Source organism: Lissotriton vulgaris, chromosome 9, assembly GCF_964263255.1.
Source record: "Lissotriton vulgaris chromosome 9, aLisVul1.2, whole genome shotgun sequence".
Lineage (NCBI taxonomy): Eukaryota > Metazoa > Chordata > Amphibia > Caudata > Salamandridae > Lissotriton > Lissotriton vulgaris.
Genome location: NC_141697.1, coordinates 8,486,643 through 8,513,877, shown reverse-complemented (window position 1 = coordinate 8,513,877; position 27,235 = coordinate 8,486,643). Strand labels below are relative to the sequence as shown.

General features: G+C 46.8%; 1 protein-coding gene across 1 annotated transcript in view; it reads left to right on the top strand.

Moving 5' to 3' along the window:
- LOC147689525 (glutamate carboxypeptidase 2-like) overlaps window positions 1-27,235 on the top strand; it is a 442,929-nt gene that overhangs the window by 19,631 nt on the left and 396,063 nt on the right. The window contains exons 3-4 of the mRNA XM_086936914.1: window positions 9,406-9,694; window positions 10,570-10,695. Coding sequence (XP_086793040.1) covers window positions 9,406-9,694; window positions 10,570-10,695 — 415 coding nt within the window. The remainder of the gene's footprint in view (window positions 1-9,405; window positions 9,695-10,569; window positions 10,696-27,235) is intronic.

Sequence of the window (27,235 nt, the reverse complement as noted above, 5' to 3'; positions counted from 1 at the left end):
TCAGGTTCCATATCTCTAGGTGCGCGCACTATGCTCTCAGCACTGGTTACCTTAATGTTGCTGCCACCATCTGAGCTGGACTCCACCTCCAACTCAGCAAAGGTCAATCTCTGAGCTACACATATTTCTTTTTGCCGGGCTGAAGCCCTCCTGGCTTCAAGCCCCTCGAGCTCCAAGTCAAGTTTCCTCATTCTTAAGTCATGCGCAAGCTCCATTTTCATTTCTTCCAGGGCTAACTTCCTAGATTCTAGCTCCAGTTGGCATTTTAATTTCAGTTCCGCTAAGTTCATTTCATGTATTCTGGCCTCCTTCCTGTCCGTCAACTCCTCTGGCGACAGGCCTCTACCAAAATCCATTCTGCTTCTTTCTGGTTCAGTTTCCATTCTGACTGATCCAGGCATGACTTTTCAAACAAATGGGGATTCTCTCAGTAAAACATAAATCCAAAAAAGAGTATGTGGCTTAAGTTACTGGACTGTCATCATTGCGCAATGGTCATTAACTACTGCATAGACACCACACATGCAAATCTGTGATCCTCACCGCTGCCAGCAATGGTAGAACTGGGGGTCTCTGGTTGGCGCAGGCATGTACTTGCGACAAGCAGGGACCCTCTCCTCTAAGTCAGGGCAAAGGATTACTCTCCAGAAATAACCCCTGCTTACCCTCTAGGTACTGTGGCGCGAGCAGTCAAGGCTAATATCAGGAGTACATGTGGTTAAGCATTTGCAATATCATACACAATAAGTACCAACCCGCCACACAAGACTGGTAATCTGTAAAAATATATCTCTTTTATAAAAATCTTCAAGTAGGCTTCAAAATACAGGCTTCAAAACGATTCCAGTAACTTGTAAATTTGTCCCAATACTTTCAAAAGGGTGCCACAGTTCTTATTATGCACTTATGATGGTTGTTCTCACTTCTTTTGAGGTTTGTGCGCCTCGTAGCGCTCTTGGTATGGTGCATACCCCTTTCCGGCAGGCGCCCCGCTATACCTCACGCTTCCTGCGTGAGCAAGCGTACGGTGCGGTCGGTTGTCGAGAGACGGGCGAGGCGTACTGAGGGCTCAGTCTCAAGCGTACAAGTCAGAGCTGGCAGTGCGAGGCGTACTAGCAAGGTACAGTGCGCACAAGCTCTCTGAGTACACTCCCGCTACCAGGGAAGGGCACAGTTGATCCACCTGAAGGCGCCCAGTTCTCAGCGCACACTTCAGGCTCAGTTAACACCTTGGCTGCTAGGGGTTTTCCCCTCCTGTGCTGACTCTTGGTGAACTCCATTGTTCATGACGAGCTCAGCTCGTCATAAGCAAAGCTCAACCATGCCTCATGACGAGCTGAGCTCGTCATGAGCAGCGAAGGGGTTAAATTAATTTGTACGATGCACCCAGTGTCTTGTAAAACATAGAAGCGGACAGTCAGGATTGGCATTCAATTCGGAGCACACAGCGCGGGCTGAAATGCAGCTCGCTTCGCACACAATACCTTTGTGTCCTTCAAACTTCAGTGCGGCCGATGCCAGGCAGACGTCCCTCGTTGAGGTGCCTTCCAGGAGGGTGACGCAGCGCGGAGACCACGGGACCACTTGTCTCGAGGTTGGCAATGTTTAGGGGACACAGGCTTATAGGCAGGGGCAGCGTCCTGAAGAGGGGAGCATTCTGTGGAGATAATCCCAGCAGCGGTATGCTGCGATCAGGGCCTCTTCCTCTGAGGGACGAGTACGGGTGCCACCAGTCTTTGCTGTGCGTTCGTGCAGCTCGGGGGCCACAGGTTCACCGTGCTTGGACCTGGTGGGGGCACAGGCGCTTCAGAGTGTGGGATGCCTTGGAGGGGCGAGCTCGGAGGCCACCAGTCTTTGCGGTGCGTTCGGCAGCTCGTGGGCCACAGGTTCACGGTGCTTGGACCTGGTGGGGGCACAGGCGCTCAGAGTGCGGGACGACTTCCCAGGTGCACTCGGGTCTCCAGGATCAGCGCTGATAGGGAGGATCACACCAGCAGCAGCTTCCTTCTTTAGGGGGCGGTAGCGCCCACTGTTCCTGGGGCGCAGTTCAGGGGGCAAGTTCACAAGCAAGCCCTTGGAGATCTTCTCAAGTAAAATGCACAAGTTGAAAATAAAGTAAAGTCTCTTTCAGTCTTTGTCTTCTCTCCTTCATGCAGCAAGGCACCCACCACAGGCCAGTCTCCCAGGTTTAGAGACAGTAGTCCTCCATGCAGCTTTCCCAGGTCCTTTTCTTCAGGCAGAGCTTCTTCTTGGGGTCAACAGGATCTGATTTCTTAGGAGTGGGCTCCTTCTTTTATAGGACATTTCTTTTGTTCTTGCTGGCGAGGGGGGCCTTTGCCTAATCCAGTCAGTCTCTGAGCACTTTGTTTTGCAGGCTCTGGTTTCTCCTTTCAGTGAGCAGGGCAGAGACATCAGACGCTCTCCAGGGGGTGGAGCCGGTATTGAGTTGACAAGTACAGCCAGGATCACTCTGTTGACAGTCCTCCCTCTTCCTGGGCCAGGTGCAGGGCAGAGTCATCAGTCGCTCCCCAGGGGGCGGAGCCAGCATTGTGGTGGCAGAGCACAGCCCTATTCAGAGTCAAGGGGCACTCCCCCCACCTACTCTGGTGTAATCATCCTATTCACCACCCGTCATCCCCAGCCCTGTCACTCACACAACCCAGACAGCAGATACACATAAGAGCAGAGGCGGGCTGAAATGGTTAGGCAAGCAAATGCTAGCTTTCTAAAAGTAGCATTTGCAAACACAGGATATTAAAATAAACTTTACTAAAAGAAGTATTTTATTATTCCTAGTTCAGGCATACTAAACTTTATTTTCTACCATGTTCCCTGGGCATGCTGGGATTATAGAGTGTAATAATTCCAGCAGCCCATTCTGGCCTATGAGAACAGGTAGCCTTAAAATAGTGAAAAACGAAATTGGCTGTAATTCACTATTAGGACATGCCACACTCATCAGGGCTTGTCCTACCTTATGCTTACAATGCTCCCTGCCCTTGGGCCTACCATAGGGGTGACTATTGTGAAGTTAAGGGAAGGCTTGGGGACCGACAAGTAGGTGCACTTGCGCAGTTAGCATGACAGTACCAGACTGCACGCAGGCTCTGCAATGGCAGACCGTAGACACATTTTAAGAGGCTGCTTCTGTGGGTGGCACAACCAGTGCTGCAAGCCCACCAGCGGCATTTGTATTTACAAGCCCTGGCACTCCTGGTGCACTAGACTGGGGACTGATAATAAACCAAATAAGCCAAACATGGACACCAAACAGGGAGAGCATATGCACTTTAGCACTGGTCAGCAGTGGTAAAGTGCCCAGAGTCATTAAACCAACAAAAGCAGGTCAGAGAGAATATAGGAGGAAGAAGGCAAAAAGTTTAGGGATGACCCAGCAGGAAGGGCCAAGTCCAACACTGGGTGGTACATATTCTGGGGGGTACACATTGTGGGGAGTCCAGCCTGGGGAGTGCACTTCTTTGGGGTCCACATCCTGGGGGTTCACACACTGAGCCCGATTTACAAAGAGTTGCGTTAACGCAATCCCTTAAGCCAGATTTACTGAGCCCTGCACAGCCATCTCGAGGGGCTCTGGGTGGCCCAGTCAATCTAGAGTAACGAGAGATGCTGCCACAAGTACTCTGCGTTGGGAAGGTTCCATGTGTGGAGCACGGGCGGTCCCTCACATCCACCCGTGGACTTTGGTGCATTCTCTGTTTTATTAAGAACAGTAAACCTAGGATTGGGTCAACCTGGTACGCCCTCCTACCAAAGGTGTATCGAGGGGACATATGTTTATTTCTTCTTGTTATTTCTTCTCTCTACGTGGTCTGCATTCCACACACATAGAAGGAAGAACATGCCTCGGAGGATTATGTTTCTGCAGGAAGGAGTCCCTTCTCCTGCAAAAACAAAGGGTGCCAGCAACGCAGACACCCTTGCACCGTGGTGTTGTGTCACAGCATGGTGCAAGGGTGCCGGCCTTGGCTCTAGGCTGCCCTCAGTGCCCCACTGCAGGGAGACACCAGGTAAGGGTCCAATATTAATAGTCAGTCAAATTTACTTTATTGTAACTATTGTAACTATTCGCAAATATGATTCTTGACCCACTTTACATCCCCCTTCAGCAGCTTTTCAGGTGAATTATATATTTCAGGTCTGCCCAGTTTTGCTGACAGGTTGTGAACATATTTGAGCCAGGGGATGCGATACCCATAGTCAAGAGCCAAACAGTCTTTTAAAATTTTGTGATTTAGCCCTTATTCAGGATTTAACCAGGTCACAATCGATTTTAAAAGAGGTACCATGGCAATTGAGTCTTCAACAAAACCAGCTCCGCATTCCTGATGAACGATATAGCTAGCTGTTGATTGCGGGACAGATAAGATGATCCTAAATAACCTATCTTCAACGACCTGGATGGCCTTCGTGTTCCTAATTCCCCACAAGTCAGCCCCGTACATTGCAAGGGAGACGCATTTAGCTCTGTATATTTTCGGGAGGGCTTTCATTGGTCTGGCTCCCAGTTTACGAGTGAAGCCTAAGACGGCAGATGTAGCTCTGGCCAAGACATTTCTTATAGCTAAGATTTGAGTTCCCCAAGAGCCCTGGTCATCAAATAAAACTCCTAAATACGGGAACGTAGATACCCTAGATCAGGGGTCTCCAACCTTTTCTGTAGTGAGAGCTACTTTGGATCAGTGAAAATTGTTGTGAGCTACTAACTAAAGGCCAAACAACTCGTACATTTTTCCAGGAGTCCCCCACGCCCAGCTTCCTTTACTTTAAGCCTAATTTCGTAGGTTCACAGGGCAAAACAAGGAAATGCTTCCCACATAGGATTACAAACCAAAGAAAAACACTTCCAACCACCCGCCCTACACATGCCATACCTTGCTGACTATTGTAAGTCAATGCTTCAGTGCCACACATTGGGAAACGTTGGCAAGCACTATAAAAAAACTGCCACAGAATGCCCCCTTAGTTCAGCTATGGCTAGTTTATCTGGTGGAGTGGATTTCAGTGCGGCCAACAACGTCCGATGAGCTACAGAACAATTGTGGTCGAACCATCTCTCCCAGCCCTGTCTTGTCCTTTGCATGGCAGTTTGAGGTCCCTGTCAATCTGGACACAGATTTTAGAGTATGCCACCAGGACATCCTCGTCCACATTGCCCTCTTTTAAACAAATAGACATTTCATGACCAACCTTGGCTAGTAAGTTAGCATGAAACTCATGGGGCACTCCCCGACGCCATTTTAATCGACGGGCTTGGTCTGTGGGCCGTGTATCTAGGTTACCCACTGTTCTGTTGATTTTTTCCTTTTTCTTTAAATCGTCCACCATGGTCAGTGTAACAGGATTGTGATCACTGAACGTGGACCAGGATACAAAGTACCCACTTACCCTATTGGCCAGTGCAGTGCTTACAAAAATATAATGAATAATTGACCCAGTGCCCTTGCCCTTAAAGGTTGGGCCTAACAAATCCCCATCGGTTGACTTTGGGTAAATCAAGTCATTTTCTGCTACCAGTTCCTCCAAATAAAGTCCTTGTGGCGAGAGCTCCAAATGTATATTATCTTGATCGGTCGGTCCCAAACTTTCCCAAACATGACAATTCTCTTTACGACAGTGAACATTAAAATCGCCCAGCACAAAAAACGAAAAACAATTTGTGTTTTCTTTTCTATCTTATTCCAAAAAATCATGTAGTCAAACTAAATGTCCATTTAAAAATGATTTTTCAAAAGAGTTATGAAAATTGACAATAAGCCAAATGCCAGCATCCCTGGTTAAAATGTGTACAGCCAAGCAGCAAGGTGTACCGGTCTCCACTTTAGTATGAGTGCCCTCAATTTTTAGGGAGATCAAAGTCAGTAGCCCACCCTTAGCCCTCCCCGTGGAGGAAGCTATTGCCGGTGACCAGTAAGCTGTGTAACCATCCAAATGAAACGTATTATTAGTGTCCCAAGTTTCCTGCAACCCAATAATATCGCACTCAGTTAGGCAGTCCCTCCGCCTGGCATCCTCGGATTTGTTGTTTAGTCCCGCGATGTTCCAACTAAGCCTCCTTGTCCCTGCGTGAGTGTTCCTTATCGGAGAGCCTGATACTGAAAACTCCTTGTTTGTGACTAGGCCGCTATCGACAGTGGCCTTTGTTAGTACTGGAGAACCCGGCCAGTCTATCTCCTCTAGATCAGTGAATGTCTCAAATCTGTTATATGTTGGGACAATAAATTCATTTGAGCCCTGGGGTTGTATTCTGTCTGTTAACTCCGTCCAGCTTCTTTCTGTTGGTGTGATGTTTCGGTAAAAGAACCCCAAAGGTCAAATGTTAATGCCTCGACCACTCAGGTTCCTAGTCCCTGCCCTCTCAAGAATCAGTTTGACAATTTGCGGGGATCCAAAATTTAGTACCACACAATCCGCACTATTCAATTTCACACAGTCCCCGATCCAGGGAATTCTGCGGGTCATTTTAAAATCTCTAAACACACAGCTACCAAGCCCAGTTAGATTATCCAAATGGTGGAGAGCTTTATTTCTAAGGGATGTCCAGTGTTCCTCCATTCCTGGTTGCAACGGCGGGACATTTGATAAGATGACAGTGTAAGGAATGGCCTCAGGGGGTAGATTAAACTGGTTAGCTCTATTTGTTCCCCGGACTGCTCCTCGAGATATACCCTTACTTAGGCCGGGCCTTCTGCTCATGTTGACACGAGAGCCGACCATAATACTTCTCTCTACTCGGGGTGGGGGGGGGGCTTGGGTGTCGGAAATTTGCCCTCTACCAGGCCCTGTGAACGGTTTGTTTTGTGCCGTGGCTGGTTCCCTGGTCCGGCCAGTTGGCCCTTTTAGCCCTCCCCCAGCCGGGATGCATTGAGGCCAACATAGTTGGTTCTCAATTTTGCTCAATCTGCAATCTGTATCCTCGAGTTTGGTACAAATAGGTTTAATATGGACAGTAATTTCTCTTCGATTTTTGCTACTATACGGTCTTCCACGTCAGACTGCACCTGCCTGGGAGAACCCTGTGAAATCACACTTGAAGAACTATGTTTGCTTGGGGTAACAGTCTTTGGCAAACGACCCTTCCTCCCCTTAGTACCTCTGGTTTTTGGCACCTTGCTGGCCTGGTGTGAGGTAACTGGGATACTACCTGCCTTCCTTTTCTTCGCTGTAGCGTAGATGCTGACAGCGACGCCGCCTTTCCCTGCATGTGCTAATCGTTGCTGACGAGTAAGAATTTTCGAGGGGGTAGGTTGGTTAGAAAAAGAGTTCTCCGCCACAAGGGATGAGGCATCCAGGGCTACAACCGGAGATGCAGACGCTGGTTGGTGTATCTGAACCTCATGGACATCTTGTACCTCCCTTGTTTCAACTGTGTCTGAAGCCAATACGGAACCAATCTGAAATGTTCCCACAGGGGCCCGATTAAAATCCAGGGACAGCCTCCTTTGAGCCTTCTCTATCTCCTGAAGTAATTCCAATTCAGCCCAGATAAAGAAGGCGTCAAGAGCGCCCACAGCGCCTAGTCCCCCAGCCCCTTTAATTTGGCCCCTATTCATTATTTATAAATAGTCCAAAGGCAGATAACACAAAAAGACAGAAAAAACAACACCCGTTAAAGTTCCACTTAAAGTTCGTGTTCACTGACCCAAATTCCTTAATGCACAGTAGAGCGGGCGAAAGAGGGGCGGCCCAGCCCAGCCTCTTCCGGGCACGGACGGGCACGGACGGCCCAGGCCAGCCTCTTCCAGTCGCGGATGGTCACGGACGGCCCAGCCCAGCCACTTCCGGGCACGGACGGCCCAGCCCAGCCTCTTCCAGTCACGGACGGTCGCGGACGGGCACGGACGGGCACGGACGCCCAGCCCAGCCTCTTCCGGTCGCGGACGGGCACGGACGGCCCAGCCCAGCCTCTCCCGGTCGCGGACGGGCACGGACGGCCCAGCCCAGCCTCTCCCGGTCGCGGACGGTCTCGGACGGGCACGGACGGCCCAGCCCAGCCTCTTCCGGTCGCGGACGGGCACGGACGGCCCAGCCCAGCCTCTCCCGGTCGCGGATGGGCATGGACGGCCCAGCCCAGCCCCTCCCGGTCGCGGACGGGCACGGACGGCCCAGCCCAGTCTCTTCCGGTCGTGGACGGGCATGGACGGCCCAGCCCAGCCTCTCCCGGTCGCGGACGGGCACGGACGGCCCAGCCCAGCCTCTTCCGGTCGTGGACGGGCACGGACGGCCCAGCCCAGCCTCTCCCGGTCGCGGATGGGCATGGACGGCCCAGCCCAGCCTCTCCCGGTCGCGGACGGGCACGGACGGCCCAGCCCAGCCTCTTCCGGTCGCGGACAGGCACGGACGGCCCAGCCCAGCCTCTCCCGCTCGCGGATGGGCATGGACGGCCCAGCCCAGCCTCTCCCGCTCGCGGATGGGCATGGACGGCCCAGCCCAGCCTCTTCCGGTCACGGACAGGCACGGATGGCCCAGCCCAGCCTCTTCCGGTCACGGACAGGCACGGACGGCCCAGCCCAGCCTCTTCCGGTCGCGGACGGGGGTGGATGGGCACGGACAGGCCTCCCTTGGCCCGGGCACGCCCGCGCGTGTCCCGCGCTTTGGGAGTGCTCTGCTTGATTTAAGCACCTCCTGGCGCTGGCGGGTGACGCGGCAATCAGCAACACTAGGGGCTTCTGGGGAATGTAGTCCCTGTCTACAATCCCGGCGTGGTGGGCGGTGATGGCAAACCCAAGCAGCGGTTCCCCTCTGGGTCCGCAGCCCGTCCCGTGGTAGCAGCAGCGAGTGTCCTGAGCGGCAGCAGGTGAGTCTTGAATCAAAAAGAAAGAGATCCCTTGACGAGCCATCCAACTGGACCACTAACGCATCTCCATAAACAGCTGTTTTCAGTATTCATCCGCGTCCTCCTGCGATAGGAAATGAACTTCAAATCCGTGAAATACTGCAAGCACGTAACAAGGGCGGAGACGTGTTCATCTAAGACAAGGAATGCAGCTTCCAGCCGTCTCCATTGAATGCGCGCAGCTCAGCACGTTGTCTTGCTGCATTGAGCGACTTTTAGGTGAATCTGGCCCATCTCCCCAGCCTCTTTGCCCCGACACATTTGTCAATAATGTGAACATGTCCATGGGAGGGAGATGTTCCCTTTAAATTGTCTCGCCCCCATGCACATGAGGGAAGCCCTGACTTGAATGTGTGTCCCCTGTGGCGAGGGTGGGTTCAAGGGGCGGCGGCTGCTGTAATATCATTTATCAGGCCCCTGGGGTAGAGGCCCAGTTGTGGCTCTCAGAAACCTACAATACTACCCCAAAGTCTGCCTGTAACTATCAGTGCCACCTACAGTGTGTAGTGCCAGATAAAACTCACAGGACCTTTTCTGTGTTTCTTGTGTAGGTTTCTCTCCAAAAAGCCTCACATCGCAGGCAGCTCCGAGGATGAGGAGGTCCTGGCCGGGTACATCCACGACACCTGGAAACAGGATCTCGACAGCGCCCGGATCTACACCTACACGGTTCTACTCTCCTACCCCAACGCCAGTGACCCCAACTACGTGTCCATCTTACAAGAGGACGGAAGCGAGACGGAGGAGTCTGCCAAAAGTGAGAAGATCCTCAGTCCAGAGCAGGACGACCCCTCCGTCGTGAACCCCTTCAACGCATACTCAGCGGCAGGAGTGGTGGTGGTAAGTCAACATCGACAACTACTACCCTTAGTGGGACGCAGGCACCTGACCTGAGCGAAGAACGCCCGCTCTCGTAGAACCTCTCTGGGGCCATTGACCCCCAAAGCCCAAAGAGAGGGTCCCTTACCTGTCCCAAGAACCATCACACAACCAATCGGAGACTAGACGCAGGCAGAGGGTCTCCTCACAGGTAGAACTCTATCTCTCAAAATATCTCAAAAACACAACAATTCCCAAACACCAGTGCTTAAACAAACTAAAGGTTTTTAGGGGGAGTAACAGAATCCTAGAGGGAGGGACCAGGGAGCTGTTTATTGTGTCTGATTGGATCTGGAAGCTTCATTCAAGGGATTCAGGAGAGGGGTACTGTGTTATATCTTGTTTATGTATTTATGCTTCTCCCCTGTTGCTTAGGCTCTAGCTGTTCAGAGTCCAGTCTTTACTCTAACCTGTAGAGCTCACTCCTCTCAGTCTCAGAGCTGGGATTAGAGCTCAGAGTCCAGTCTTCACTCTCACCTGTAGAGCTCACTCCTCTCAGAGCTGGGACTAGAGCTCAGAGTCTGGTCTTTACTCCCACCTGTAGAGCTCACTCCTCTCAGAGCTGGGATTAGAGCTCAGAGTCCAGTCCTCACTCTCACCTGTAGAGCTCACTCCTCTCAGAGCTGAGATTAGAGCTCAGAGTCCAGTCCTCACTCTCACCTGTAGAGCTCACTCCTCTCAGAGCTGGGATTAGAGCCCTGAAGCCCTGCCTCAAGCCGTTCTCTTTCAGTTCTTTCTTCTTGTATGTGAAGGTGTTTGGTCTGGTGGGTCATGACTGTATTTTAGGGCTTCTGAGATGTCAACAGACTCACCTTGACCTTTCTCTTGCATTTTAGGGTGACCTGGTTTACGTGAACTACGGCGATGTGGATGATTTCCATTACCTGACTCGGAACCTGACGCTGAATCTGACGGGGCTTGTGGCGATTGCGCGATATGGGAAGATATTCCGAGGAGACAAGGTAACCTGTGGGCTGCTGTCATGACAACAGTATCTGTCGGTGTGCTGGGGTGCTGGGATATGGGGCGACGTGGAAGGTTCCACGGATATCCTTCGCTTAGTGTGTTCTGCTGTGCTACCTGCAGGGCCGTTTCTAGGTGTTTTACTACCATCACTCTCCCCCCTTGTCATCCAGGCTAGAAAAATTAATGCATTCGATATAAAAAATATTTGTCGATTTCAAAAATATTTTATTGTTTTTTTTCAAGTAAAGCAAAACATACAACACTACATATGAAAGGACACATGGAATAAACATATGAAAATAAACAAAAAGGACAATAAAAGCACATGCATTGAGGGTCCGGGTTGATGTGGCCGTATGACACTCTTTCATATACAAGCGATGTTTGGCCTAGTGTTGCAAAAGCCGCCATGGTAGTTATCAATGACAAAAAATGTATCCAAGGTATTCAGTGCGGGGGAAATAAAAAGAATTTCATAGCTCAGAGTCCAGAATAAATTAGGTATCGGTACACATCTAATTATCTATAGTGTATTGACATTAGCATAGTATAGCGAACACGCGTGAGGGCATTCCCTGGGGGGGATTATTTTGTCAGGTCTCTGATGTGGTTCATGGCGGTTTGTGTGAGTTAAAGTAGCGATCAAGGCGGTCCCACATGTGCCTAACGGGGTGTTTCCATGGTGAGTTCTCAGCCCCCCTTAGGTTAGTGACCCAGTTCATCCAACATTTGAAGGATGGTTTCCGCGTGTCTTTCCAATTGTTGAGTATGATCGTAACCGCTGCCGTTAGGAGTAGGTCCAGAAGCGCCCCCTCGTTTTCATTCAGTGACTCTTCTCTGTGTTGATAGTTCCCTACTAAGGGAATATGAGAAGAGTTTAGATATGTCATCGAAGACCCTATGCCAAAAGGGTACCACACATTCACACAGAAGAAATAGGTGTTCCAGGTCTCCTATTTTATCATTACAATTCCAGCAAACTGGATCTTCTCGAATTGTGGGTAAGTGTAGTCGGGCTGGTGTCCAGCAGGCCTTATGGAATAACCAAACAGTCGTCTGGGAGAGCGCTGGAGTAATCCTATTTCTCGCGACTGAGTTCCAGGTTTTGGACCAGTCAGCGCTGAAATCGAGGAAGAGGAGGGTGACTCCCAGAAGGTTGTGAGTTTCTTATCGAGGGCAGACTTTTGTGGCCGTATTACCTTATATATCCAGGAGACCTGATGTCCTAAACTATTGATTTTCGACATATATTGTGGGAGGGAAGGAGGTAGGGGTGATAGTATCACTTTTGTCAATGCAGCCTGTATTTTCAGGAAGTTGTAAAATTCGAGGTGATCTAGGTTATATCTAGCCTGTATTTCTTTAAAAGTTAGTGGGTAGGCTCCGTTGAAAAGTTGATGCGGGAAATAAACACCGCTGTTAACCCAGATTTCCTTATGTAGACTATTCCCTTTATATGGGATTTTATGATTATCCCAAAGGGATTCAAGATTAGATCGTCTAATGCGAGTGTCCGATAGTTTATCCTCTTCAGCAGGGCAGATTTTGTGTTCTTGAATATGGGCTTTGAGCCAATGACTTTGGTGAGGTTTGCTTTTTAAGGGCGGCTGGGGCAAGATTCTTAAGAAGGGATTCCTCCATGTCTGGCCACACAGGGGTGTGTTCTTCTGGTGGTACGAGCCAATACGAACCTTGTTTTGCTAAGAAGGCCGTCTGGTAGAGTTTAAAGTGAGCTAGGTTGACCCCTCCCAAGGATTTGTTTAATCTGAGTTTTTTCATACTAATTCTTGCTTTTTTCCCTTTCTATAATAAAGTTGAAAGTAGTATGTTCAGCTTGTGATGGGAGTCCACTGATAGCATGAGGGGGAGCATAGTTAATAAATACTACACTAGAGAAGTATAAAAGAACTTGTATTCAACATTAAACAATAAAACACATCAACAATATAGTATTGGAGTAGAAGAGGTTTACATATGTATAATGGGATTTTTTCCTTCAGACCTAGGCAGGCTCTGTATATAATCGCACTTAAACACATTCCACGGCTTCAGCTCGGCGCAGCCCTTCATTTCCCTATCCACTTGGCCTCTGAGAGCAGAGCTTGAAAATGGTGCCACATTGTGACAAACTCCGGTATGGCGGTGGCATGTGAACGTGCACCCACGGGGATACGCAGGAACACAAATCAATTTCACTGGAGACAGCCGATATTTTAAAGGCTCACATTGTCTTTCGGTTCAAGGATGCTGTCATTTTTTGTACATTTCAACTGTGGGGTGATAAGGAGTATGTCTGATGTAAAATTATGGCGTCCCCTGAGAAGACGAAACATGTGAGAGGTGCAAGGTGAGAGCAGGTGGTTTAGTTAATGAAACGGACAGTGATGGAATGCCCTGGATTCTCGGCTGTTTAAGCATCTTAATGCATACTGCCAAACTGCTTCCTTTACGTGACCCTCATATGGTAGTAGCTTTACCTCTGATTGGTGCGATTCTTTGTTATTGCAGTATCACTCTCATACGTATTCATTGAAACTTTCAGCTGTGGGAGCTCCCGATCTGATCTATCCACATCAGAGCCACGGTATTACGTTGAAATCTTCGACCACAATATTTAGAAAACCATGGGGCGAATTATTTACAAGCTCCTATCGCCGCAGGCATGGAACTTTTTATGACGTTTCTGTGGCGACAGGGGCTTCGCCTTATTTACAAGGCAGCGTTAAGCCACTTAACGCTTCCTTGTAAATAAGGCCTCTCTTACAGTGTGAGGGGCTGTGCAGACATCTTCCTTTGAAATGTTGGTCCGTTTCTCTGCAATGTTGTCATGTTTTCTTATCTCCGGCCATAAGGTCTGCTTATGAATTGCTGCATCCGAATCCTTAGCTATTGAATGTTCTTAAGGGGATTCCCAAACTCCTGTCTTTTGCTGCCCTCCCCCTTTTGCCGCCCTCCCCCTTTTGCCACCTGGGCTTGCCTAATGGTAGGAATGGCCCTGGCTTCCTGCCTCCTATAGGTGCTGCTCTGTCTTTTCCCCCCATTTCTATCTTCTTCCTATTGATCCTGTAGGTACTGTAAGGACCCAGCGAGCTCTGGGAGTCGGAGCCGCCAGGACGTGTGCACTCATTTGGATTCGGATTTTTGAAAAGCAAGATCCTGTGTTGAATTGAGGGGAGTGCGGACTCGAGCGCACTCATTAATGATATTGATGCTGTGGGGAGGATTTGTTCCTTTGCACATCCGTACTGGCGGCAACAGCATTTATATTTCCATTGAAGAGACTTTCACTATTGGTCAACTCCTCTTATCCAATACCCACGCGGATGCCGGCCTGGGAATTATCACCGGCTCCACGTGTACGCCACTCTTGGCCTCAATTGACACACTACTACTCGGATGCACGTTAGACAGCACTTACTGTGGTGTTTTGGACGTGCGCCCTACCGGGTGGGAATTATCACCGGTACAGGGACAGGACTGACCTTGGAACATACCAAACCAGCCCTGAAGAGTCGGAGACCATTGTTTCTCTGACGAAACACGTGTCGGCTGGCAGTTTTTGTATCATACCTCATTAAAGAGCCAGGATACCACGTGGAATCGTGTTCCAATTGCTTTCAAATTACTTCCACATTGTTGACTTTATATTGTAGGTGTGCACGGGATTTTTGCTACTTGTGTAGGTTGTTGGATTTCCCTCCACCAATTAAGGGGTTTGCAGGGTCTCCCCTTCCCAGTTAGCACGATACCTAACTGTTCCATTTCTTTTTTTTAAGTTTGAAGTTTATTGAAGTAAAAAGAGACAAAGGCAGAAAATGAAGAAACATTCAAAAGTTATGAAAAACAAGAAATCTCTCTTACAAAATGGTGGAACTTATTAAAAATATCTTATACATAAAAATAGGATAAGCAATAAATGTCAGGAACATAGGGGAATGAAGGAACAGCCTGAATAATAAAAAACGTATAAATGATGTGATAAAACAGTAGATGCAATGAAAAAACAGTACATGCAATTAAGAAAAATGCAATCACGGTGGTTTCTGAACTTCGACATTACGTATTGGAGAGGTGGGAGGGAGTCTGGCAATCCTAGATAAATACTCGGTAAGGGGGAGCCATAAAAGATCACGTTTGATTGCTAAAGAAATGGGGGAAACAAAATTAGTGTCTAGACGATGATTAAAACAAACTGCGTTCCACCAAGCATTAAAGGAAACATCTTTAGCCTGTTTCCAATGCGATGTAATATGGTGAAAGGCAATGGCTATCAAGAGGTCAATTAATTTATGCTTGTGGTGTGACCCGGTAAAAGCAGGAGAAAGAGAACCTAGGAAAATATGAACAATGGAAAAAGAGAAAGTAAAATGGAAAATCTTTTGAAATTGGAACCAAACTAATTGCCAGAAACACAAAATGGGAGGACAATCGAATAACATAAGTTTCAAATCAGCCAAAGGGCAGGGACAGGACCAACAAGTGGAGGGAGTGTCTGGGGAGAATGATGACAGAGTTAATGGAGTGAATAGAGTACGGTTATAAACAAAGAATAAAGTTTGTGTAGTGTTAGCAGCTCTGGATGTACTGTGAACCTTAGACCAAATTTTATCCCATAAAGTGAAGGACCAAATTTGAGACAAATCTTTTTCCCAAGCCAACTAAACTTTAGATTTAGTACGGTCAGTAGAAGACTGCATAGATTTATAGAGAAAAGAGGCAGAAGGGGATTGGTCGAGGGCATTAGAAACAGGAAGATGTGTGATAGGGATAGAGTTGGTGATCGGAAGAGAAGAAAGGTATTGGGTAAGGGAGGGAATCAGTGATAAATATTGTTTACGAGAAGAGGAAGGCAACGAAAATTGAGTTTGGAGGTTTTGAAAAGGAAGAGGTTGAGTACCTGAAAGAAGTTGAGAGATCCATTTTAAGCCGAGGGAATGCCAAGATTTCCAATATAATGAGCGATTACGAATTTTAAGGTGTGTATTATGCCAGATAGGTTGGGTGTGAGTAGAAGAAACAGAAGGGTAAGAGGATAATAAATAAGGTCGAAGAAGAGAGCGGGAATGAGAAATAATGGGGGAACGAAGAGATGTTACATTAGAGGGAAAGGAAAGAACCTCTCTAAATTCATAAGGATGAAGAAAAGAAGATTCTAACGTTAGCCATAGAGGAGGAATATAAGGAAGATCAGAAGAGAGCCAACGCAAGGCTTGCTTTAAGGAAAAAGCATTATGATATGATTTAAAATTAGGAAATTTGACTCCACCCAGGGATTTATCCTTTTTCAGAGAAGAGAGTGCTATTGGAGATTTTTTACCCTTCCACAGAAATTTTAATAGAATAGAGTCTATCGACTTGAAATAGTGGTCCGGGATACGATTGGGAATCATGGAGATAGAGTAGAGAACTAAAGGTGCTAGCATCATTTTGATGGAGTCTAAACGACCCCACCAGGAAAGGAAGAGAGGATTCCAACGATTGATAGATGCAGTAATCTTAGTGGAAAGAGATTCGAAATTGAATTTAAGAGTGTCGGAAAGACGAGGTGCGAACCAAACACCTAGATACTTAATCTTAGAGGGCTGCCAGGAAAAGCCAGAGGCATCAAAGAGATGTTTTTGACATAGAGGATTTAAGGGCAAAATTTCGCATTTGTCAGCATTAAGACGATAACCTGAAACATTAGAGAAAGAGGAAACTTGATTAAGAAAGGAAGGTAGAGTTGTTTGGGGGTCTGAACAATAAAATAAAATATCATCTGCATATACCGATAATTTAGCTTGTTTTTGAGAACCATAGTGAAAACCAGAAATATTATCATCGAGTCTAATCTTAGTTGAAAAGGGTTCTAATGCTAAAATAAACAAAAGAGGAGATAGAGGGCATCCTTGACGTACCCCTCTTTGAAGGGGAAAATATTCGGAAGTCATACCATTTGCAAAAATTGAAGCATAGGGGCTAGAATAAAGTAAAGAAATAAGAGAAATGAATTTAGAAGGGAAACCAAACCAACGAAGTGCCTGAAACATAAAGTCCCATCCTATTCTATCAAAAGCCTTCTCGGCGTCCAGAGAGATGGCAGCAAGGGGAGTAGAAAGGGAGGCGGCCTTACTCAAAATGTTAAAGAAAACACGAGAGTTATCTGACGATAAACGGCCTTTAACGAACCGGACTGCTCAGGGCCGATAAGTTTCGGTAATAGAGGATCTAATCTAAGGGCTATAATTTTGGCGAAAATGTTATAATCTGTGTTTACCAGGGAGATAGGGCGATAATTTTTACATAAGGTATGATCTTTATCTGGTTTGGGTATTAAACATATTAATGCTTCTTGGAAAGTTCCCTGAGAAGATCCGGAAGTCGCAAAGGATTGAAATAACAGAAGTAGTCTAGGGAGGAGAAGGGAGGAAAAGTGATTGTAGAACTCAATGGTGAAACCGTCAGGCCCAGGCGCTTTACCGCGACGAAGGATTGAGACTGCATGTGAGATTTCAGAGAGGGAAATATCCAAATCTAGTGATTGAAAATCAACATGAGAGGAGTTAGGGGAGGGGATATCTTGAAAATATGTAAGAAGATCAATAGGGTCAGGATTAGATTCAGGAGTATATAAAGTTTGGTAGAAGGAGACAAATTGAGCTAATATGTCCTTGTCTTTAAATAGAGAAACACCAGCCGGGCCTTGTAAGGATTCAATTTTTGTTCTTTCTTTTCGTATCTTGAGGTAATTGGCTAGAAGTTTGCCCATCTTGTTTTGACCACCGTAATAGCGGGAGTTGCATTTAAGGAGAGAGTTTGAAGCTGCATTGGTGGTATATTTATTAAAATCAAATTTGGCAGATATAAGTTCACAAAGAGAAGATTCAGAATTCGAATTATAATAGGTATATTCTAACTTCTTAATTTTATCCAAAAGTTGAGTTGATTTAGAGATTGATTTCTTTTTCTTTTGAGAAACGAAATTAATGATAAAGCCCCTAGCAGCCGCTTTAAATGAATCCCACACCATGACAAAGGAAGATTCAGGGAGATGATTGAGTGTAAAAAATTCAGTGATAAAGGTTTTAAATTGAGTGCAAAAGTTGGAATCAAGGAGTAAAGAGTTATTAAATCTCCAACGCCCTGAGTGAGGAGAGAAGGGAATAAGGTCAATATCAACAAAGACGGGAGCGTGGTCTGAAATTAAAATGGAACCGATGTCTGAGTGAATGGCAAGTTGTGCTAGGGGTTTGCTGAGGAAGAGGTAATCAATACGGGATTGGGAGTGATGAGTGGGGGAATAAAATGTGTACTCTCTAAGGTCAGGATTACATAGCCTCCAAATGTCAACTAAAGCATTATTTCGTATAGATGTGATAAATTGGGAATGCATTTTGGAGGGAACAAACTTAACTTTTGAATTTCTGTCTATAAAGGGATCTAGGACTTGATTGCAATCACCACCGAAAATAACATATTGTTCATTGAGGGTAACAAGTTTGTCAGAAATAGCAGGCCAAAACAATTTATCAACACCTGTAGGAGCATAAACATTGAAAATAACTATAGGTATTTTATCAATAAGAAGATTAATGAGAACCCAACGACCATTAACATCGCATTCTTGAGATATAACTGAAACTGTTAACTTTTTATGACACAATATAACGGTACCATTTTTCTTACCTAAAGCAGGAGAGTGAAAAAGATGTCCCACCCAGCAACGCTTAAGTTTGGTAGCCTCCTTTTCTGTAAGGTGGGATTCTTGGAGGAGGGCTACATCAGCTTTAAGCCTTGTCAAATGCGTTAAAACTCTTTGACGTTTAATGGGGTTATTTAACCCCTTAACATTCCAGGTAACTACACGGAATATAAATCATCAATAGAATGATATAAAAGAAAAGATGGAGTAAAAATTGAGTCGAGAAGAAAGGAGAGAAGTAAGCAGAATACAAAAATAGAGTCTGTAAGAGAAATAAATCAGGAGAAAAATTTGAGAATATAGTAAGTGAAAGGTGGAGAAAAGAGTAAAGAAAGAAGATAGTAAGAGAGAACAGTAGAAAAAATATAAAGGAGTGAGAAGAATGTAGAAACATACCAACAAATACAGAAGAAGAAAGAGGGGTGACGACGCCAGAAGAGGACGACATCGACAACGGAAACTCACGCCACCGAACACCTGAGGAACCAGCATAGGACCGAATTGAAGGGGAGCAAAAATACACCGGGGTGAAGAACATGGGGAGAGGATCTGTAAGAAGACAAAAATTGAAAAGGGGATGTTAAAGAGATATAAGAAAAACAAAATATATAAACTGCACAATACTAGGGCAAGATATACTAGGGCTAGGTGTACTCAGTAGGATGGAGGAAACAAAAACTAGACACGGTAGGTTAACAGAAAGGCAAACATTTTAGTCAAACAAGAGAAAACATGGATAGTTAAACAGCTCTTGCAGTTTCCATGCTGTCGGTTTCATGATGACGAAGAAATTCTTCAAGGACTTGTGGTTCTTCGAAAGTTGTTGTCTTGTCTTTGTAGGTCACCTTGAAGAGGCAAGGGTGAAGCAGACCAAACCTGGCACCGAGAGCTCGCAGTCGTGGTCGCAAATCAAGGAACTGTTTCCGACGATCAGCTGTCACTTTAGCTACATCTTGAGAAAGATATAAACGGTGACCCTCCCACATAACTTGTTTTTTAGCTTTTGCTGCTGAAAGTACTTGAAGGAGGTCCATATATTGTAAGAACAGCATGATGACTCCGCGGGGTTTGGTGGAAACTTTTGGACCAAGTCTGTGTGCACGCTGAATGTTAAGTGAAGAAGAAGGAGGAAGATCCAATATTTTCAGTAAGAAGGTTTGGAAGAAAGCAGTTGGATGGGACCCTTCTGTAAGTTCAGGAAGATTATAAAGGTGTAGGTTATTTCCACGATTTCTATTTTCTAACTCCTCTGTCTGCCGTCTTAAGAGAGAGACATCCTTCTCTAACAACGAGATTTTAGCACAGGAAGTTTGAAGAGACTCCGTAGATTGCTCCACCAAAAGAATCCGCGATTCAAGAGTAGACCATTTGTCGTGAAGAAATTGCAGAGTTTTAGTAGTTTCAGCCATGAAGGGTTTAAGCGCACAAATTTCCTCAAGGATAAGATCCATGGATGCTGAGTGCGACGAGGAACCTGGAGAGGGAGGATCCTTTTTCAGACGTTTCGTTGAACTAGGTTGCAAAAGCTTACTGGAGGTAGTAGCTTTAGGAATTGCCCCAGGGGTAACATCCAGCTTAAGGGAAACAGGATCATCCATGGTCTGCGTCGTGGAATCAGAATCTGAGGATTGACGTGGTTTGGCCTTAGAAGCAGTAAGCTTGAGGTTACGCAGTTTCCCCATATAAGGCAAGGGAGAAGAATAGCAGTGCTACCACAGATTCCAGGAAAAGAGGTTTATGAAGAAATTGTGAGGAAGGCACTCTTTGATGTGATATTATAGAATATGAACAGGTAATGCGCAATTCAATGTGCAGAATGTTAGTTGTATAACATACGGCCTCTTTGTAGAAAAACCTCCACAAATGTAAAAATATAGAATGCGCCACAATAATATCACCGCATGGTAAGGAACAGAAAATCCAAGCGCAAGGACCAGGTCAGCAGTGAAGAGAATGTACAATAAATTCAGGAGATGAGTTGGACACAAGAGTCAGTGGTCATGAGGAAGAGAACTGCAATAACAATGCGTAGTGAGGAACACTGTGGCAGACATGCAAGTTGCTCGTGAATTAAATTGCGGTGAGAAGAGGCGCCATTGAGGAAGATGCAGCATGAAGCGCTAATGCAGCGTGAAGGAAAATGGCGCGTGCGCGTCAAAAAATGAAAAATAAAAGTTGCTGCTGGAGAGGCATCATGTAAGTGCGTAGACTATTGAGGCAAGAGGCTGACAATTTCAAGGATTGCAGAGGAAACACTGTGGCATAAAAGCGGCATTTGCCGGCTGAGGGAAAATCGCGGCAGAAAGTGAGAAAATGGCGGCCGCCGAAATAGCGAACCGCGTCACTGAAAGAATGAGCGCATTACGCTGGAGTAGAGGGAAGCAGCTTATATCTTCCTGCTCACCTCATGCTCCGATATTGAAATATGCTGGTGGTGTCCGCAAAAGTCCGGTAAATGCGGAGAAATTTGCTGGCGCCGGTGCTCGATCAGCGGAGCTCCGGAATCAAGCCGCCATCTTGTGCGGCGCACAAGCCACGCCCCTAACTGTTCCATTTCTAAAAAAACAAACTGTGTGGCTGATCATAGTTAGCCACCTCAGTTTCAAAGTACATCTGTTAATATGTAGTTTGCGCACAATGCATCCGGAGCTTGAAACACAAATGCTCCACTGTAGAGACAGATGCAAAGTTTTAGGAACAAGGAGGGTGCACCAAAGATAAACGTCCAGAAAGCTTCCAATTTTGTCAAAATTAAGTCCTTTATTTTTCAATCTCTAAAATGTCTCAGCCAACGCGTTTCGTTCCTTTCGGAACTTCCTCAGGGCTCAATAATCTCTTAAAGTTCCAACACAGCGATCAGAGGGATAGCATAATCCAAGTGTTTTTCTCAGGGAAAACACACATTCTTATATATATCTGTTGCTCTTCATCTAGAATGAATGTGTACAACTTTATGTATAAGCAACCTTCTTTCTCCAGAGTCAGAGAGAGTTCCAATAGAGCATAGACTCATTGTATTTACCTCCGTATTTTAGTCGGCACTTGAAAAAATGAGGAAGTTCACATTAGAATTCAAGCAATTCTCGTGTCGGGAACGTAGTAAGCCCAATATTCTATTCTATTTTTTCAAAAATAAGGGGGCATAAGTAACCCACTATCAAAAATGTTTCTTGAGTTTCAAGTTTCTGATGAACGTAAAGAGGTCTATCTTAAGTTTGCAGATATCCCCTGTTGCAGAAGGGTTGAAGTTAAGACCCTTACTCAAAAGAGAGGTCATATCGGGGGTTAGAGGTAGAGAGGAAAGATTGATCACCTGAACCTCAGTCTCACTAGAGTTTGTCAACTTTTGGAGGTCCCTGATCTCAGTTTCCTCTTGTAGTCTTCCGTGCTTGACCCTCCTGCCCCTGCGGGTTTTGGATCTAGTTGTTCTCTTGGCGGTAGCCCCCTGTTACCTCTTCCGATGCATTGCTCCTTGCGTAAAAAAGCAGAGCTGCCCTTCCCTGCCCCGTCTGTGTTATCCGTATCAGTCTCACTCACACTGGCTGTACTAAGTGAGGTGTTTCTCGAGGAGGCGGAGCTCGGTTCCGTCACGGTTCTGTTGTTCCTATCTATGTGTGAGGAGTTGGGGATCAGAGAGTCATATTTCTTGGCTTAGGTGAAGATCCTGCCTTGTTTATAATCCGTCTCATTTCTCCTGAGCTGTCTAACCTTTCTGTTTTTGATGTCAGACTGATGTTTCAGTAGAATTTCATCTAAGATTGTATAATTTTTTATTGTAGCCTCAGGCAGATGAAGGTCTTTGATCTCTTGTTCAAGTACGGAGATCTCAGGCTGAAGTTTGGTGACTTTACGTTCAGCATTTTCAATTAATATGTCCATGAGTGTCATGGAGTTATGAGTTAAAACCTCCTCCCATTTGCCCATTAAGTAGGAGTCCAGGTCGTCGTAAGTTGGAAGAATCTGGGCTCGAAGCCCTCTGGGTATGCCTTTGAGTCTCATGTACCGTTTCAAAGTGGTGCCGTCCACCACTTTGAATTCTCCTGCTTTTTCAGTCTCTCTAGTTTGAGGAACTTGTCTTTGATTCCTTCTTTACGAGGAGGGTTCCCACTAGTGGATGCTGTGTGTGTGGACATGCCCTTAGCTACATTTTCAAAAAGTTCTTCTGCTGCTTTGGTTCGGTCCATAGTGATCCGAAGAAGAAAGTAGCCCCAGATCAGATCATTTCTAGGTGAAAAGGAATCAATGTGCGTGGCCGCTACCCTACTCTGATTCATTCTAGGGCCAACCCGAAGGTGTAGAGTGCCTGTGATGTCATTATGGAATGTTGAATATTAACTGACGGTAGGGAGAGTGTCTGTGATGTCATCATAGACTGTTGAGACTAAAGCGGACTGACAACAAAGTGTCTGTGATGTCACTAAAGAATGTTGAGAGTGAGCCTGACTGATAACATAACGTTTGTGATGTCATCATGGAATGTTAAACCTGAACTGACTGAAATACAAATTTCTGTGATGTCGTCATGGAATGTTCATTCTGAATGTGATTGAAAGCCTAGTGTCTGTGATATCATCACAGACTGTGCAGACAGAAGCTGACTGAAACATAGTGTCTGTGATGTCATCACGGAGTGCTCAGACTGAAGCTGGCTGATAACAGAGCTTCTGTGACTGAAAATGACTGCAAGAGTGGGGCACAGGACGATCAGCAATATTTCCCTCTTCTCTCTTTACTTATTCACATTTTCCTCTTTCCTTATCCCTATACTACTCCTACGAACAAGGGACCCGTCATAAACCAAACATGTACGATGTAAGATGCTAACCAGCGGTTTCCCACAAAGAAGCAACCCTGTTCACTGTATGTATATATGCAAATACCATAAATATATATTTTTTTTAAATAAAAAAAATGACTGTGAAAAAAACATCTGTGATGTGAAGTTGACCGATAACAGAGCTTCTGTGAAGTCATCACATAAATGTTGAGACTGAGGCTGACTGATAACAGAGCCTCTGTGATGTCATCACGGAATGTTGAGACTGAGGCTGGGTGATAACAGAGCCTCTGTGATGTCATCATGGAAGGTTGAGACTGAAGCTGGGTGATAACAGAGCCTCTGTGATGTCATGGAATGTTGAGACTGGGGCTGGGTGATAACAGAGCCTCTGTGATGCCATGGAATGTTGAGACTGAAGCTGGGTGATAACAGACTGTCATCATGGACTGTGGGTGAGGCGGTTGTTGAGAGATGTTGTTCTTGAAGAAGCTGTGCAGCAGATCTACAGAGGGACACTCATTTAAAGTGGTCCAGGGTAGAGCTTTGTATTTTGGTCACCTTACCCAGGTCTCCTCTCGAGTTACTCCATTGGATGGATGCCAGGCTGCTGGATTTTCGACCCGACTGAGTGCTACTGAAGGCTTACATTGAAGTTGGACCCTTTGATCAGCAGATAACAGATTAACCATCAGAGCCTTTTGATATGCGCCTCTTCCGAAGGGGCGTGATCTCTGGTAGGGCCTCTGGTTAAAGCGGCCGGAAGAAAGGCCCCTTCTCCGGCCCTTCCAAAAACATCATTGTTGAATACTCTCTTTATATTCTTCTGGGCATTATCAAGCGCTGTAAAGGTCGAAACGTACTTTCCCAATGATTTTACAAGCTCTTCACCAAAAGGCAGTCCTTTCGGATTTGAAGAAGGCTCCTTCTCAGCCATATCTGAGAGTTTAGGGTCAAGTTTATAAAGGATGAGCCTACGCCTTTCTGGGTTAATGCTTGTATTAGCATTACCTAGCAAAATGAGGGCTCTTTGACTCCATCCCCTTATTAAATCTATATTAAGGGGGGTACCTTTAAGGTAACACTCTTCTGCGGGGTCAAGAATTCTGCTAAGTGATCCAAGCACATCCAGTAGGCGATCTTGGCACCATTTAAAAGCTTTTCCTAGGCCTTTTCTAGGATCGCGTCCAAGTCTAAACAGATACTTAATCAATTCCGGATCCATATTAGGGGCATAACATGCTTTTTCATCTATTGAGGGTCTTGAACACTCTGCCCTTAAAATATTCCTTGTCTCTCTTTCAAGAGGGAAGCAAATCCATTTTTAAATAAATTTAGAGACATGTTCCTGTGGAGACCATTGCGAGGAACGAGGATGTTTTAAATTAAGAGGGGAGAACATTTTGTCTCCAAGGGGGTTTAGAATACTGTCCTTCGAGGAAGAAGGAGTTTAGTCCTCCTCATCAAAAATTCCTACATCCCCATCATCTAAATCCAGAACGTATTCGTCTGGATCCATATCATCATCATCATCATTATTATTATCCGAGCCCTCTGGGAAGTCTTGAGCACTTTGAGATAGTGAGCCGCTAAGGGCATCCAAGGTATTTGGGCCGCGAAGGGCACCCGAATGTTGTGTGTCATAAGAGACAACTCTATTAGTTGAGGTGCGAAGACCTTCCAAATATTTTGTGGTGTTAAGACCACCAATATTAAAAGAGGTGCTAGGACCTCCCGTGCTCTCATTGGTCTCGGAAATAGTGTGATTAGTCTTCTTTGTACGTTTAACCCCAACTTTCTTATGAGCAATCACATCGGACACATCACCCTGAGAGGGAAGTGGTCTTTTATAGGGTACAAACTGAGCAAAGGTGTCTTGCATACAGCCACTCTTCGTGCAAAACCCCCAAATACAACTCTATATAGTTACCAAAGCTCAATATTAATGAAAGTATGGAGAGAAGATAGTAAGCTACTTATCTGCTTGGAGCCGCATTTAAAAGAGGCTGATGGTTGCTATGTTTTGTGTATTACTTTATCTCAGTGTTCTCATTGGAACCTTTGTATTGTGATGCGACTGGCTTGGATCTGCAATTAAAAGTCATTGCATAATGTGAGCCTCCATGTCTTTAATGAAATCTAGATTCTCTAGGCATGTTAATAGGAGAATCGCAATTAACCATCAGAGCCTGGTTAAATAATGGCATCACTAGAAGATGACCCCTGACCCTCGGTGACGAGCCAGTCGACCATTGGACGTATGAAAGAACACATGCTGGCGCATGAACGATGTGTGTTCCTTGCACAGCAGGGACCCTCAGTGCCAGAGTGTGGCGCATCAGGATGACACTGTCCTGAGGGAGGGGTGGGCTGAGAAGGCAGCGGTTCACGCAGCACAATGCTCTCATTTGTCTGCAGGGGTGTTGAGTTCAGGGTGCTTTACGTAGCCTATGATATAGAAGAGGCACGTGCCAAGGCCCTCATGACGAGGCAGAGAGATGACAGAATTATTCATCTTAGAGGAACAGTGTCAGGGGAGAGCTGGACAGAGAAAGGCCATGGCTCAGTCCAAGGTGGATTGATGTCCACCCGCATGGATGCAATTGTTCAACCAAGGCTTGTGACGTCTGTGGCTTTGGTGCATTTCAACATAGATAGTGGCACAGAAGCCATCTTACCCAGCAAAGGATGTGGTTTAGAGACAGGTCGCAGGACGACAAGATCGTCATAGTCAGGTACCATTGTTCCCCTCCCCTGATAGGTCCTGTTAGGGCCACACCCTCCCTGATAGGTCCTGTTAGGGCTCCACTCTCCCCTGATTGGTCATGTTAGGACTCCACTCTCCCATGATTGGTCCTGTTAGGGCTCCACCCTCCACTGATAGGTCCTGTTAGGAGTCCACCCTCCCCTGATAGGTCCTGTTAGGACTCCACCCTCCCATGACAGGTGCTGTTAGGCCCCCCTTCCCTGATAATTCCTGTTAGGACTCCACCCTCCCCTGATAGGTCCTGTTAGGACTCCACCCTCCCCTGATAGGTCTTGCTAGGACTCCCCCCTCCCCTGATAGGTCCTGTTAGGACTCCACTCATCCCTAATAGTTCCCCTTAGGACCCCACCCTCCCCTGACAGGTCCTGTTAGTGCTTCACCCTCCCCTGATAGGTCCTGTTAGGATTCCACCCTCCCCTGATAGGTCTTGTTAGGGCTCCACCCCCCCCCAGATAGGTCCTGGTCGGGCTCCACCCTCCCCTGATAGGTCCTGTTAGGACTCCACTCTCCCCTGATAGGTAATGTTGGGGCACCACCCTCCCCTGATACGTCCTGTTAGGGCCCTACCCTCCCCTGACAGGTCCTGTTAGGACTCCACTCTCCCCTCATAGGTCCTGTTGGGGCTCCACCTTCCCCTGATAGGCCCTGTTAGGGCCCCACCCTCCCCTGATAGGTCCTGTTGGGGCTCCACCTCCCCTGATGGGTCTTGTTGGGGCTCCACCCTCTCCCGATAGCTCTTGTTACGGCTCCACCCTCCCCTAATAGGTCCTGATAGGGCCCCACCCTCCCCCGATAGGTCCTGTACGGACTCCACCCTCCTCTGATAGGTCTTGATAGGGCTCCAACCTCCCCGAGATAGGTCCGGTTGGGGCTCCACCCTCCCCTGATAGGTCCTGTTAGGACTCCACCCAACGCTGATAGGTCCTGTTGGGGCTCCACCCTCCCCTGATAGGTCCTGTTAGGGCCCTCCCTCCCCTCATAGGTCCTGTTAGGACTCCACCCTCCCCTGATAGGTCCTGTTAGGGCTCCACCCTTCCCTGATTGGTCATGTTAGGACTCCACTCTCCCCTGGTAGGTCCTGTTAGGGCTCCACCCTCCCCTGATAGGTCCTGTTAGGAGTCCACCCTTCCCTGATGGGTCCTGTTAGGACTCCACCCTCCCCTGATAGGTCCTGTTAGGGCTCCACCCTTCCCTGATTGGTCATGTTAGGACTCCACTCTCCCCTGGTAGGTCCTGTTAGGGCTCCACCCTCCCCTGATAGGTCTTTTTAGGACTCCATCCTCCCCTGATAGGTCCTGTTAGGACTCCACT